At 38.9% G+C, this 16,621-nt stretch overlaps 1 protein-coding gene across 3 annotated transcripts in view; it reads right to left on the bottom strand.

Moving 5' to 3' along the window:
- The window catches only part of SH3GL3 (SH3 domain containing GRB2 like 3, endophilin A3), a 41,415-nt gene that overhangs the window by 9,133 nt on the left and 15,661 nt on the right, over window positions 1-16,621 (bottom strand). For 2 of the 3 annotated variants that reach the window (XM_041418473.1, XM_041418475.1), the window contains exons 2-6: window positions 5,087-5,155; window positions 4,418-4,490; window positions 3,817-3,960; window positions 3,020-3,153; window positions 1,475-1,633 (exon numbers count right to left, since the gene is read on the bottom strand). In XM_041418473.1, the coding sequence (XP_041274407.1) occupies window positions 1,475-1,633; window positions 3,020-3,153; window positions 3,817-3,960; window positions 4,418-4,490; window positions 5,087-5,155 (579 nt within the window). Of the gene's footprint in view, window positions 1-1,474; window positions 1,634-3,019; window positions 3,154-3,816; window positions 3,961-4,417; window positions 4,491-5,086; window positions 5,156-6,546; window positions 6,665-16,621 lie in introns of all 3 variants that reach the window. The other variant, XM_041418474.1, reaches the window with a different exon arrangement.

Genomic DNA, 16,621 nt, shown 5'->3' with positions numbered 1-16,621 from the left:
GGCAAGATGGCTGGGAACCAGAGCTCAGAGAACAGACTTCAGGCCAAGAAGACCAAGTGAGGGAAACACCTGGGGAACTGGAAAGGATCAGAAGGAGATGATTGCAGTTAAGATCTCTACAAACACAGTGAGACCATTTGGGGTTAGACAACAAGGCTATAATGAGAAGTTTTGGGAGGACAGACTGGAGGGGTCTGGAGGAGGAAGATCACAGAGTTTTATTTAAACAGAAAAAATCGGAAATGGGTACAGAAAAGAAAAACTTCAGAGGGATATCCAGTTCACCCCTTCCCAAAGGCAGAATTACTTACACTAGAATGCATAACTCATCTGTTTTCTAGTGGCTGAGCTAAACCAGTTGAATTCCTGAACTCTTTTATCCTTCGTTTGGTGCTCTGACTAATGATAAACAGTACCTGAAACATTTCTCAGCTGCCCATGCAAGACAGAATTGCTAAACACACATCCACTGCAACCAGGCAACTGGTAGAGCCTACAGTGGAACAGTGCTGAAATTGTTGATAAGAGCATGTTCCAGCTTTTGCTGCCCTCATTAACTTCCACTGGTAAAACAGCAAGAGGCTCAACTTTCCCTTTCACTAAACACTGCTGTAACAAATGTGTCCCACTTACAAACAGTTCAGGAGCTACAGGCTGGTTTATAACTGGGTGTGCATAGAGAGAGAAGCTGTTTGCAGTTAAATCTTCCCACTTCATAGCTCCTCACTGTTGCAGTTTGCTCACAGAAGACAGCACAATTTTTACTTTGTGTGTTTTCTGTGATGCTGCATCAACAGGAGAAGACAAAACTGTGGAATAGGCCCAAGTAGGTCCAGCTCTTTTCCTATAATTCCATGATTACGCAGGAGAAAGCACATCCCGCTATTCCTCTGTGTGGACAGAAGGGAGGATTATCCTGAATGGCCACAGCTGCTCCTTATTTAGACATAATTTCATGATGGACTTGGACTCTGAGCCAAAGTCCACATATCTGAGCCCAAGCCACAAACTCACTCTATGGACTTTGCAGAGCCAAAGAGTAATAGTAATGATTTTCCGAGGTAAAACCATTCAGAGACTCCACATCAGCAGGGAAGTTTTGAATATAAGTGAGCTAAAATTCAGAAACCTCAGAGGGTACATGCCCTTGCTTAGATTTTCAGCAGCAGGTCTTGACTACACCAATTTCCCAACCTTCACTCTCTCACTGACCAAGCTGCATTTTACTCTCAGCTAGTCCTACTTGGCTACTCTGTGGCCATCTTGTCTGTGTCACTGTATCTCCAGAAAAAATTTTTGAGTCTCCGATTCTCTGCTGTGCATTATGTTCTTCTCTGAAAGGGGATTTAAAATTGGGAAGAGGCAAGAGTTTCTGCTTTCTGCTCCTGTCAAGGATGGGAGTGGTTTTAACCAATCCCACACATTTGCCCCTCCAGGATGTACTGCAGCAAACAAAGATGCAGCACAGACTTACATCATTTTCTAAGAAATTGAACATGCTTCTTTCAGCCAGTTCCTTTGACTCTTCAAACTTTTCTACTGCTTGTTTAACTTCTTCATCTGGTATCTTTCCAAAACGCTTCTTTTTATAATCATAATCCAAGCGGCGCCCTTCCAGTTTCTTCAAGTGATGCTAAAAGAGACACAACATTTATGAGAAGGACCAAATGGGACATGCCCAAACAAACACATTGTGATCTCGGGAAATATCATCAATGGATGCAAATATATGGAGACTTCAAGAAATACAAGGCTCAGAGATTTGTACAGTCCATCCCTATGACCCCAGGCAGTGCCAGGTAAGTGTAGGGTCACATACATGAATGAAATTTTAAATAAAGAGCCCTTTGGTAGTACTTGGGGTACTGGCAGCCTTGATTTGCCTATTTTAGACATCCACATAATGGACTTCTCTAAATGTGCAACAGTACAGATTCCCTGAGCTGCGGAGAGAAGCAGGATCCAACTTAAATATTTGTGCGCACCAAATTCTACATGTAATTCAATTTTACATCTTGAATTATCTGCAATATGACAACTAAAAGTTAAAGGGTTATATTCCCCTCATAAAGCAGTGCTTCAAAAAATCTTGTGTTCTTCCTGTCCTTGTTATATATCAACCTGACACTTCTGTCTGATAAAACTACACAAGCTTTTCTGTTCCCAAAAATCCTGGGACTGACAGACTCACAGAATGGATTCAAAGTGACAGGACAAAATGCTCATTAAAGCTAACATCAAACAATTTCTTTTCATCAGCTCAGAAGAACACAACTGAAAACAGCTATGCTTCAAACAAGACAGCTACAGACATTACTGCTATCTTTTTGCTATGCTTTCCACATCCATTTATGTGTAAACAAGTAAAATAACTTTCATTTCTGCATTTCATCAGGGTTTTAACTTGCTTATTACCCAAATCCATTGGAATCAACAGACTCAGACAAAGACTGCCTGGATTTCTTTGAATTGTCACATTGCAAGTAAAAACACTGAAAAACTTAACTCTAAAGGTTAAAAATGTGTTCCTTAGTATCCTGTATTTTTTCCTATAGTGGCATATGGCACTTCAACATTTTATGACACTATTCAGATCTTTCTGTGTTTGCCCTGAAAAGCCTTTCTTAACAGTTATATTCATTCTCCATTATAAACAGCTTTAGGCTGACAGAGATGGTAAGATAGGATAATCACTAGCAGTAAATCACAACCCACTCACATGTTCATAAGCATTAATAAAAATGTTCATTAAAATAAAACAGAAGAAAAAATAAAGAATATCATTCTCTTCACTATGCTTGTACTGACTGTACAAGCAATACAGCAAATTGAGTAAGTTAGACAAGGCAGAAATAGCCCAGCATTCATTCTAAGCAGATCTTGTCACTATTTTGCTAGACAGAAAATCCATTACAGCAAAATTTATTTACCTTATTGCTTTTAAGAAAAATATCTCAGTGAAGTAGGGTTGATTTGACTCTGATTATTGCTAAGTGAAGCTCTACCCTAGAAAACTTACCCCAATCTCTTTTAAATCTTTGTCCTGCAATAACTGTAGAGGATCAATAAAATTTTGTTTGACATTAATATCAAGAGAGTCCTTCACTTCTGCCATTTGCTTCATGCTCTCACCAGCATCCAGTAGTGCAAGGCCTGTGGTAAAGAATAGGCTCTTATATCTCAAGATAAGTAAAAGCAGAAAATTTGTCTTTTAAAACAGCCATTTCAAATAGGTATCTTTGTATCTGCTGCAGTCCCTTGAAGAGTAAAAAAGAAAATGCAAGTTATGCTTGTTCTCTATACAAAACTGGAACTAGAAAATTTTTGTTCTGAATTACATTGTGGGGTTCTTTTTCCCCAACAGATATCAGAGGAAAAAAAATTTCTCCCTACTGTACATAAGTCATTACAAAAAAAAAAAAATCATCCAATGTTACTGTTTATTTCTTTCTACAACAATTTTTCCCTTAGTTTACTTCTCAAATTGAGCAGAGGCATTTTTATATGAAAGTTAAAAGAAATAAACTGCATTTAAGAATCACCCTAATTATTTAGGTTTGGCGACATAGAAACTAAAATGCTGAAAAACAGGGATGGTCAGCCAGCATCTCTAACAGTGTTATCAAACCCACCTTCAACAGAGGCAGACAAATGTGCAGGAGCATTCTGCTTCTGAGCTGTACCAACCATCCCCTGATCCCTGCACTTAACTCTCCCTCTTACCTGCAGTGGCCAACTACACAGGTAATGTCAGTGAGTTACACTTTGCAAAGGACTTTATGCTGAAATATTGGCAGAGGAGATGCACCAACTCACCAAACATAGACTCATCGCCCAGCTCTCTGCCATACCGTATCATGCAGTCTCCCAGGAGTCCCTCTGTCTGGGGGTAGCCTGTGGTTTTAACTTGTCCTCTGATCTTTGACATAGTGTTCAGCATTCCCAGCTTGGCCCTGTATGCTAAGAGGGACATAGAAAAAAAATAATTTTAAAACTAATCTATTTAAAGCAATAAATTATTTCGCAAGCCACGAAGCTCATCTCAGACTGGTGATTTTTCTGTTGTCAGTACCTCACAGTCCAAAGTTGAAAAAAGATTCCATTCAACAATATGGGTCATATGAAACTAGCTTTTATTCCCAACTAAAAAAGCATAAATTCTCCAGGCAAATATTCACCAACACTCACATTCCTTTGAATAGTCCTGGTTGTGAGCTCCTTGATTAGAAATAATGCAGAAAGCAAATGCAGGATACAAACACAGTCAAAGCCAACTCCCTCTTGCTTAGAAGAATTTTGCAGAATTCCACACAGAAACCTCACAATGATGACCTAATTAGCTTTTATTTACCTAAAATTAATTTCCAAGTAATAAACAATGTTCATCAAAATCCAACACCTATTGTTCCTAGCCTACCTGGATTTGGCTGAAGATACTCCGTGGATTTGGACAAGAGCTCTGTTACAGCTTTATTAGTAACATCAATTTTCTGAAAAAGAAAAGTAAGTCTACTATGAACATTAAAAAATAACCACATAACAATTGTAAAAGCAGAAACTGGCACTAACATTGTTTAATTTGCAGCACAACTCATCCGTGGATAGCAAACATGTCCATTTCATGTAAACTTCTGAACATGGATAAATTAAAAGATATGATCTTTTACCAAGAGAAAATCTGGCTCAAGTAGTCAGATTTTTATCATTAATTTTATCAGATGCAAAGGCTTTGTGATATACAAAGCCTCACTAACACCACAGACTTCTCTAAACTCCCACAGAGCCAGGGGAAGGCTCCTCCTGATGCTCTGCCCCTTCTTGGAGGAATTCCTCTTCACTGTGGAGAGCTGTCAGTGGAACCTGATCCTCTGCTCCAACAGCCTTTGGGGGTGTCTCTCCTCCTTTGGCTGAGCTGACAAGGCTCAAGGACAAATTTGCATTTATCCTTTTATCTTTCTGTTTGGGAGCACATTATAGGGTTTCCTCCCCCAGGTAAATCTACAATACCATTCAATCACTTGAAACATGAAATATTTTTGATTTTGCAATAGCTTAATACTGAAACACATAATGTGACTTTTCTTACCCTTTCCATCTCTTGAAATTCCTCATCTAACTTTGTTCCTTCTGCTCCACTTATTTTTTCACTGAATAGCTGTAAAAAGATAAATTTAATAAACAAAAAAGGTATTGCTATTTAATTACAGAATAAATATCTCTGAGAGTTACAGGATTAGATTAGATTTCCAGATTAGAAAACAGCCAGCACCGATTTGAGGTAACTGTGCAGGACAAAAGTAAACAGTCCTGGAAATGAAGCCCTCCCTTCAAGAGAGACAAGGGTACTTGATACCATTTAGAACAAGCAAACAAAAAAAAAAGATTTTTCATGCTTGAAGAGTTTATACTCTACAGGCATCACCTACACTGCAGATTTCAGCACAGGGACCAGAGTGTGACTGCAGGTAAATCCACAGTAACCTTTCCAAGTGTGTCTCTGCAGCTTTGTACTTTTGAGTGCCTTCTGTGTGCCAGTAGGTTCAGGGATGTAAGTCCCATTCCTGCTGCTGGAGTTGTGTGCAATTCTGTGCAAGGAACAGACTCATGAAAATGCTTCACTGTGACTCAGCTGTGAGACTGAGCACCCTTACGATCAAAACAAAAATGCCAGGTGTTCTTCAAAAACTCGAAGCGCCAGTTTCAGATCTATTTCAGTAAACCTTCTGAAAAGGCTAAAAGTTAATCAACTTTGGTGTGAAAACTCCAGGCTGTCAGACCTGACTGTGGTCCTCACTGAGTAAATCATGGTCAGGAATAAGCCATTGAGCAGAACTCTGCCATCTGCTTCTTGCAGAGCATGGTACCTGCACTGTGACAACATGAAAAGAAAGCCAGATCTTTACCCAGTGTGAAACAGCCTTTGAAAGCCTTGATCCCTCCACTATGACAGTGACTTAACACATATTCAACATTAAATTCCTTCAAAAATACCTGTTTTAATTGATTTTTATCACTGAACTGTAACAGATAATGTGAAATCTAGGCCTAGCTCACTGACTGCTGCTGTTCCCCAAACCTGTCCCAAATAAAGTGTTTTGTTTGTCCTCAGCACCTTCTAAAAGGGAATTAATCTCACTGAATTAGAAGGGCCTTGGGGACTTGCATAACCTGAAAATGGGTCAGGACTCTCAGCAGTGCAATGGTTCCCTGTTCTCAGCCACTGCCTGCACAGCCCAGGTGAGGGGGGAGGACACTGCCCTGCCAAAAACCAGCAAGGAGCTGATGAAGCAGAGCTGGGAGCTCAGCAGTGCCTGACCTTGCACCAATATCACTGCTACCACACAGAGAACAGTCCTGCTAAAGGGAAAATGTGAGTTCAAAGAGAGACGTACAGCTAATTATTTCTATTGGCTTTTCAGCAGCACTCACAGCCTTCATGCTTAATATGCCAAGCAGCACACACACACTTGTCAGGATTATTTCTCTTCCAGAGTACTGACAGAACAAGCACAAAAGCAGATAAAACAGATGGAAAAGCCCAAGTACCAGTGAGCTCCTGTGGGTCATCATCTTGCTGCTCTAAGACGTGACAGCAGAGAAGTGACCTGAGGTTACACGTGGAGCAGGACACTGCCCTGGTCTCTGCAGGAGTGTCTGAGGAGTCCTTGAGCACACAGAGAAAGGTACATGACAAGGCTGCATGAAAAGCAGGAATTCCTGTCAGGAATTCTGCAGCTCCTCCACAGTAACAGTTTCTGTCGCCTTTCTGTGCACTGTTAATTCCAAAAATAATCAATGCCATTTTCCACAGCCTCACACATGTCTTCTTTCTCCAGCAGGCAAGGAAGAGATCTGTGGTTTCCCAAAAGCCTTTTCAAAGGCTGAGCGCAGTGGGGGAATTACCCTTCTCAGGTTTAAGTTGCAAAACCCACATTCAGTAGCAGCCGACAGCTGTCCCATTACAGAAAATCCATTTATATGATGGTGAAAAACAAACCTAATGAAGTAACGTGATTGTTTGACTGTGAAAGTGTAATCAATAATAAAATTCTAGATCTATTTTATAGTGACTTGTGGATGCAACTTCTCAGAGCCAGCCAAGGGATCTGCAGACATTGTTCCATACACACTCTGAAGAAAACCTAACACACACCTACACCTGGGAAAAAAAGTACTGATCATAAGAAAAAAATTGTGTTAAAAAGCTTTCCCAGTTCTATGCAAATATTAACAATATTGCAATTTATAGCCCAAGGACACACTTCTTCAGTGGTATTTATCCTGAGCCCTAATGGCCTTTGAAAAACGATGCTCCATAAAAAATGATTCCTTAAAGTCTGTAAGCCATCTGAGCTACCAACAGTAAAAACTGGTATAAAGTTCTAATGGTTATAATTAAATTTTACATCTCTACAGTTTATTTCATATTGGTGTAATTGGGAATAGCTGTACAAGTCTTGCATTTAGGAACAAAAAAGCTTTTGTTCTGATCATACTGAATTTAGGAGTTGTAAAACTAGCATCACCCTTCTCACAATTAAAAGTCACAGGATATCCAATTAATTATTGAAAATGGATGCACAAAGGAGACAGCTGCTGAGTTTTAGTTCCCTGACTATTTGCTGAGCATCATTTACATGCTTTAAATCAAGCTGAAAAATGCCTTGAACATAAACAGAGGATGCCCAGCTGAGGGGCTGTGTAGTTACATGGCAATATCTATCAGGCTTTACGAGCCACCTCACCAAAGACACAACTGCTGCCATGACACAAGGTGTGTACTCTGAGGGAACTTGAAATTTCTTCTACAGGAAGAATCCTTCAGCTCAAAATTCAGAACCTGGGCAACGTGGATTCAGCACCATTTGACTAGACAGGGCCACAGTTCTGTCTGTGAAAAAAAGCAGTTCCCAGCAGGGGGGCCAGCAGCCCTTTACTGCTCCACTGCCAGTCAGAACCAAAGCCTTTTATTAGTCCTGCTTCTGGTGAAGCCAACTAGCCTTCCTCTGGATCAAAACCCACACTCAGAGAACAGCTCTGCAACAGGAAAGATTTCTTCCTCCCAGGCGTCTGTTCAACTCCCTCCATCACGCTTAGAGAGAGAAAGAAAAAAGCAACAAAGCTTAATTATGAATATGAAAATACTTTCAAATCAGCCATTTGTATTATCACCACTCATTTGAAGTTACACATGGTAGCAAAGTACTTTCAATGGTAAAACCTGCATGCTCTATATAAGATTTTTTTGCCTGAAGAAACATTGCAGTTTGTACACAAATGCTACTTGCTTGTTACTTCTTGCTAGATTCTACTGTTCTTTTTAAATTGAAAAATTAAATATGATGTATTATAAACAATCTGAAAGTCTCTGGTGGGCTTATGTAGGATTTTACATGAAAAAAAAGTGCAATAAAACAAACAGGCTTTGAAAAAAACCCCTCCAGATATTATGATTTCTATTTTAGTTCTGTATATCCAGCTACAATTCAAACTGCAATCTGCAATCTTGTTACAGTGTTAAAAGACTAAATATTTATCTGCTAAGGCATTTATATTCCAAGAAATTATCTGAGAAAAATATTTTTCTATAAATCTAATATTCATATTCTTTTTTCTTATGATACTTCTTTGCCATTCTATTTTTTTTCAGATAATATAATTTTCCTTTGATGTGTTTTGTTATGATGAAGCATTGCCTCAACCCTGGTGGTGTTCAAAAGCTGGAGAAGGCCTTGAGTAATCTGTCTAGGAGGAGGTATCCCTGTCCATGGCAGGGGCTTTTGGGACTGGATGATCTTTAAGGTCCATTCCAGCCCCTTACCACTCTGTGATTTCATGAACATAGCACATGAGCTGTCCACGCTTTAAAGCAAAATCTACAGCTCACCAAAACTCTAAACTAAAAACATCTCAAGATTTAAAATAAAAATACTGAAAAATTATGTTAAAAATATTAAGATTTATCCTATTGCACAGGAATAGTATATTTCCCCATTGTTATACGGATTACAACAAACAAGCTTCAGAAAAAATGCCATCTTTTACTGATGTTTTGTACATCATATCCACTGAATTACACTAGTTTTTCATATTTCACTATAGAAGGTTACTGAATATAAGAAGCTGCCAAAAATATCCCAGATCAACAGAGAGCTGATAAAACTCTCAAAACAATTACCCTATTTTTTTTAATATATCCACTGGGTATTTTCTAATACAAGTCAATGGGATTCTTGCCAGCCAATACTCGCACAGACGCTCTGACCTTCTGTTTCACTTGTTTTGCCCTTCTTTTGCAACACTCTAACTAGGATTGAACCATCACAGTTCTTTTGTTGTTATTCAGCTACTGCTGAAAGAAGTGGCTTGCCAGCAAAACTCTCTTGTACATACCTGGCCAGGAAATCAGCCCATGCTATTTAAAGGCTGAATGAAAGGTATCAAATTCTATTAAAGGCTTAAGAGCTTTTAATGACTCTTTATAAAGTTACAGCATTTATTTTGTTCTGAAGGACTAGCTGCTGAAATTATCTGTTGAAACTTTAATGGGATAGAAAATTCCTACATTTGTCATAAATATGCATGCTGTCAAACCCATGAGGCAAAACCTAGTTTTTTTATTCTGACAAAAAAGCCAAGGCTATGAAATGATTTTAAATTTATTTCCCTCTCTCTCTAAAAAGGAAGCAAGCAATCAACTGGGAAAATGAATAGATTCATCCCAAAGTTAACACACAGAGAGCCAGGAAATAATGTAACTGTATGGCTACATTTCCCATAGAAACAGAACTGGGCCAAACTGCAAAAATGCATTAAATACATCTTAAATACAGTACTTAGTACAAAATACTACATTCCAGTATGGTTAACACACAATAGTTACGCTTCTCTTAATAAATCATTAAAAGTTCCAGTGATTTCCCTGCAGCCATGTAAGTGTTTGATTTGGTTTAATGCAATGTGACAATACTAACAGCTTTCTCAAGGATCTTATTTAAGCCTGTAATAAACAAAAGGAAGAATAAGGTGGCTGGCAGGACAAAGTCAAATCTCTGTGCAGTATCCAAATCCTGAGGGGAGGCAGAGATTTTATTCTTTGTCCTCTCCCAGAATGCTCTATCAGATTAGAGACCAAGATTTCAGCCTCTTTTCTATATCAAAAGTAGTTTAGCCTCAAATATCTGTAATTCCCTGTTTTGTGCTTCCCAGTTCTACTACTATGCTATGCATATTACTTATTTTTCTTCTTTCCTGATTGTCGTATTTCATGTAAATTGCTAACTCCCACACTCAAAAAAAAAAAGGGTTACCACTAGTTCATGTATTGGACACCACCAAGAACTTGACCTACAACACAGTTTCACGTCTTTCCTCCTAGTAAACATTTAAAGGAATATACACTGGCAGAGCCAGCTGCACAAAGCTTGCCACCATGACAGAAAAATATTCCTTAAAAAAAAAAAAAATTCTTCTTTACTAACTAGGTTAATTGGCAGCTATCAGGCACCCCAGTGATTGACTTCTAGAGATTTTCTAAAGGTCTGGATGCTCAGAATAAAATGTAGTGCCCCTTGCTGAGGAACTAAACTAAGATGCATGCTTTCTAATTCAGATCTAAACAAAAGACTAAAGAAACACAGTACTTGTCCCTTGGGTACAAAATCATCTGCAAATGAAAATGGTACTGGTACTTGGCCCTCTTCTTTTAATTAAACTGATATAGCTCATTCTATCCTAATGCTTTGGAGAAAATACAAATCCCTCATTTTAGAGGTTGAGCACTCAACAATGGCGGGAATTCTGGAGTCACCTCAATATGTTGTGTTTTCAAAGGAAACAAAAATTCTCTTGCTCTGATGTACTTTAAAGAAAAAAGATTTATTCTACCCTCCAAAATAAATAGAGGGTCTACTACAAAGTGCAGATGTTTCTGTCACACAAACACAGAGCACTCTGGCTCACCTCCAGCAAATCATTTCAGTTCATCCTCAGTAGGTGCTGAAGTGCTTTTCTGGACGGAGCTCTGAGCGCTCAGCACCTCACAGTGTCAAGCGCAGAGGGTCATCACCTTCACATGAAGGTGCATTTTGTAACTTTTTCTTCTACTAACTTTCAGCTAACAGTGGCACAGATTTCCCCAAAGCATTTGGTAAAATTGCTGAAAAGATTTCTGACAGCAGCAGTGGGAACTGGGTTTTTTTTTGAAAAATTAATCAAGCAGCTGAATTGGGTTGTAGTGCTATTTAATCAAAATTATGGTGTGCAAGAAGCTGTGCTCTAGAAGTCAAATACTTTTTATTGCTCCCATGGCTGCATAAGTGCTATAAAATATCTCTGAATTTAACAATGCGTGTACACAGGTATTTAAGAACGTGCAGCTTTCTCTTTTGGTAATGGTTCATACATAATTATAAAACATAATAACATTTTGGAATTTATGCGAGACATGAACACATTAAAAATTATAATCACATTGAGGATACAAAATTCAAGCAGCATTCTGTCAGTACCCATGGCAGAGTACACTTCTATAGAAATTCATGGAAACAAAGAAGTGCTGCATAAAATTGGATGATTCACCCATAATTCATTACCTACAACAAGCAGCTGAACCAGAACTCCAGAAAACTACATCCACGGCTAGAGGAATTCACATCCTAACGTTTCACTGAAGATGTCTATTCTCACATATTTAAAGTAGAAACATAAAGAACATGTAGGACATGCTCGTACTTCAAAGACATCTCATGACTATGCTCACACTATCAACTTCCTTAGGGATTTCTGACGGACCCAGTAGCAAATCTTGTCCCTGCAGCCAACAAAATTAAAATACCAAAAATATCAATCTCAAGGGCCTTTTTCCCAAGAAGGAAAACATACTTTTTCTACTAAGAGATCTCTGAATCATACAAACAAAGTTAAAAAAATGCATGAGTACTGCCACAGTGTTTATATTCACGAAGAATGTTCCTGTCTCACTAATATTTATGAACCCTGTACGTTATTACTTGTAACTTCTCTAGGCAAACAGGAGCAACAAGAAGCTTATTTTTAGGAAGACAGGTGAACTGAGTTACACAAGGATATGCCCCCAGAGAAGAGAAAGGTGTTTGCAATGCAGCCTGCTGGGAAGGGGGATCCAAGGGTGTCCCCAAACACTTCTTTCCCACATGGAGATGTTCTGGGAGCTGCCAGGGGAACACGAGCTCAGCATTGAGCACGTCACTGTTGAAGGGTCCTGTGCAGATCTATGCCAAGCATTATAACCCAATCTACTTCCTAACATGGAGCAAACTCTTCAAAGCTGAGTATGACCCAAAGTGTAGAGAAGCCCAGCCAGGGAATCAGGTGAATCACTTTGCCACTGATGGTGTGAGATACTCACACCTATGGCAGACAAGAACTTCTGCTGCTTTCAACTCTTTTATAAACAGTTGTGCTGTACCATGTAGTATGGACTCTCCTAACTTAGATCAGCTTGTGTAAATAAGGACTGCAGAAGACACCTGGCTATGTGTCAATGTATTTAATCAACTTTACAGCCTTTTCTTGGGAAACCCAATTAAAGAAAAAGGAAAAGGCACAGAGCCCAAGGACATGACAAGCAAGGTTATTCGTTGAGGAATGCATCTTTTCTTGAGGAAGGACTTACATAAACCAAAAAAAAAGATGGAAGAAAATAGTTTAGAGTGTTATTCATCAAACAGCCTGATTTCATGTAGTTTAAACAAAAGATTCTGCCATGTGGGAGGATCATCACAACAGAAATTTTTCAAAAGAGAAGTGCAGCCATTTTAACCAAGCTAATGAGGGCTTTACACAAAGGTCTGCCACACAATGTCTGTGATGTGGGTGTCTGACCAAAGCTCCCAGTTCCCAGCATCTTTGCAATTCTTTGTGCTGACAGGAACTCCAGGATGCATTAAATAGTTTTTGATTCCTGCTTTTTCAAGACAAAGAAAGAAAACAAAAAGGAAACAGACCTGAGTGTATTAAAGGTCTTGACAGATTGAAAAATTCTGTTCATGTGCTTTAGAAACTCATCATCTCTCAAGAAAGCAGCAGAAGATACAGTAACACCCCTTGGTCTCAGAAAAGGTCTATAATTGATTAGGTAAGATGAAGTACCTGGCATTAAACAACTAAGTCTTCTGTAAAAACAGGCCAATATGCCAGACATGGTCCTGCATTTTATGAAAGTCAATAACACTTACTGAAAGATTTATTAATCAGTTTGATATTTGCTATATCTGTTTTAAAAAAAATTAATCTCATTTCTTTGACAGTAATACTGAGAATTCACCACATATGATTCCTGTGCTCTTCCTAGTGTATTTCTTGTATGTAATTCTTTGCAAGAATTAGGCACAAAATTACATATGGCTTGGTTTGGGTAGTTTTTAAAAATTAATTTAATAATAGAAACACCAGACATTGAATCCTAGCTCTGATACCACTTCAAGTTGTTCTACAAGTAAATCTATGCCAGAAAGAGAATTTTAAGTAGGGTCAGGAATGCTGGGCACTTGATGTTCCTTAGTCAACACTCAAAATCCTGTACCCAGCTGAACTAGTCTGCACACAATCATGCAGCCTTTTAAATTAACCTTATTAACCAAATCCAGCCAAAGTATGTGTAAATACAGACTGTGTAATCTAGACTTACAAAGAAGTCTGCACATTGAGAAGGGTGCTGTCTCTTGCTCTAAGCAAGCATGTCCTTTGAAAGGCCTTAGCATATTTCAGGATATTTTATGCTCGTGATGTAAAGGACAGCTTCCCCCTTTCTGTGACACTCCAAAGGTCTCGAGTGTCTCATTAAAAGCAAGCCCATGCTACTTGTGCTGCTTTCCACATGTCTGGATTCCAGACTTTCTGCTCTCAGCAAGAGCTACTCTTTAGCTCTTTGGATGCTTCAGGAAACATGGGGAATGAATTCATACAGGCTGGAACCACACATCCAAGCTCCTAATACAACATTAGTAGGGGAGGAACTACAAGACTAAATGCTTGAATTTGAGTTAAACTGATTTGTCCTTGGCCACACAGTTAACAACTGCTAACTCTGAAATGAGAAAATGCCAAAGTCCCAGATCTTCACTATCTGCCATGAGCAATGCAGTCTTAAATAAAATATTCCATCTGTGTTTCTGAGCAGGCAAAACAGGGGACGTTATGTTTATGGGACATGAATTGTGAGTTGCACAATTTATTTATTATGGGAATACAATTTATTTATTGTGAGAATGAAATTCCAAATTTTGTTGCAAAAATTAAGAGATGAATGTACAATCTACACAAGAGAGATTTTACTGTACACAGTCTGTAGAAAAGTGTTTATATCTATTTTCCATGTCAAAATAGATAATAAATAATAAATAAATGGTTTCAAGTTTTCAAATTTTGAATGATAACACCTAAATTCTGCAAAATGATGTGTCAAAGGACATTCTTTTCCATGCAGGTCAGAAGGCCCAAAGATTAGCAAGTTTTTCTTTTGCTTCAACAGATACAGGCAAGTAATGAAAAACAAGAATAAAACAAAAAAAAATACAGGAAAAGAAGATACAAGCATAGCAGTATTTATGAAATAACTCAGTGGCTGGAATGCTATTTCCTGTTGAATTTTATATTATTTTTCTTCAAAATAATAGAATTAATCAACAGCTTTTACACACACGCACATGTGCATATACACACTCCCACATGCCCTTGAGTAAGCCAAGAGGTATTAGAGACCTGGATGCTTTTGAGCACCCCACCAAGTGCTTATCTAAATCTCTAGGCATGTAAATACTTCTTAAGAGTCTAACCCAAGAGACTCATCAGAGGCACACAGGACCCAACACTGCCAAGATATGAGCTCTGTTTCATTTCAGATTCTCGTCACAAAGAGCTGAGAGCAGCTAAACTACTACTACTGCATTAGTATTACTTAATGTCTTCTTTTGAAGAAATATCTTGTCCTTGAGTTTCATCTGGCACAGTAGAGCAAAGGCTTCTGTTATTTACATTCAAAAATAATTGCTGGATAGGCTGTGGGTATTTTCTTAATCAATCCATACATCCAAACCATAGAGCCATCAGTACACCACAGGGCACATGCAGTTTGGGGCAGCCTCTGTGTATGGTCTGCAGTTATCACAAAGAGAACACTACAGAAATTGCCAATATTTAAACTATTGCTTGGTATGCAGTTATCTGTACATGTTTGGACCCATCACTTCCTTGCAAACTACAATGTGTATGGCAATTCCACAGCACTGTGGCCTAATACATTTCAAACAGGATTAAGAATTCTGACAATCAGCAAATACTTTTTTTCACAAAAATAATCTAGATGCTTAAAACAAGAAGTTGAATACTCTAGAAAGAAGGCAGACTTGTACAAACAAAACTCAGATTGATGGCTCCTGGCTTGGCAATGCAAACGAAAAGATAACTTTCCAAAGAAACACTGCAGGATTATTTGCAAAGCAATGGCTACCTACCCAAAAGGCACATGTAATAATATTAAATTATACACAGAAGTTTCATTTTTACAGCATTCTTTTCTTCTGCAATGAATGTACTGATTTCTTTCTGGACTCCGCTATATGCCTCCTTTTCTTACATCTCAAATCCCAGTTTCCTACACTTGCAAAATTAGCTCAAGCTGGCACTTCTCTCACCAGTATGACCAGTGCCAGAGTTTGCAAAAATGAAGTTTTAAAGAAAACCATGGCAGATATTACTGTTTTTGAAAGGGTAGCATATTTAATGTTCCATAATAATTTAATTCCAAGTCCTATTCAAAACATTAGCACTTTCAATTCTTATAAAGAGGTTTTCTACAATTTCTTCTTTTAGCCTGAGTATCCCAGTTTCAGAGCCTCTGGTGAGAGGTGGCCCGAAGCTGTACCAACCATCACAGTTCAGACAGTGGAGAACAGCTGCAGGAATGGAACATGCCCCTGGCAAGAAGGGATGTAGTAATTCAGAGCATTCCCAAAGCAGCCACCACCAGCTGAGTTCCCAGGGTCCCGGTGACAATTCAGACTGCTGAAGCTCCTGTGCAAGCCTGAAGTACAAATACTGCTTATCTCCCTGGGAGAGAGACAGCAAAAAATGATGCTCCTCTATCCCATTAAGGTTAAATCAATGCCACAGGTTCAAATACCAGGACAAAGCCTGCTCTTTCTTAGGGTATCGTCATCTCTGAGATTGAGAAAGAGTTTGGCTCGGTGCTCAAAAACTGAAACAAGGAGGGAAGGGTAGAGCAAGGAAATCACTTTGCCACTGACACTGATTGTACCAGCCCCAGCTCTGTGCCAGGGCAGTCAGCTCTGTTCAGGACTCACCTCCTGCACCAGGATTTCCTGGCAGTGCCCTGGGTGTGCTCACCTCACCTTGCAGCACAGGTGTGCAGAGCTGTCACTACTCTTAAGTATTTCTACTAAGCTCTGTAAGTTTTCAGAAATGTTGTTTTCTCCTCATTTACTCATCACTGGTACCTTAGCACCTTTCTTTTTTCCTTTCAGTCTCTTTTCAATAGCACTGCTTCCATTTAGTTGGTTTTTCTAGCAGTTGCCTCACCCCTCATTATCAGTTACCTCTCTTTGCCTCAGGTTTCTTTCAG

This window comes from Onychostruthus taczanowskii, unplaced genomic scaffold (assembly GCF_017590055.1).
Source record: "Onychostruthus taczanowskii isolate IOZ18803 unplaced genomic scaffold, ASM1759005v1 scaffold6, whole genome shotgun sequence".
NCBI classification, from domain to species: Eukaryota; Metazoa; Chordata; class Aves; order Passeriformes; family Passeridae; genus Onychostruthus; species Onychostruthus taczanowskii.
The sequence above is the reverse complement of the archived record's forward strand: the minus strand, read 5'-3'. Positions and strand labels throughout refer to the sequence as shown.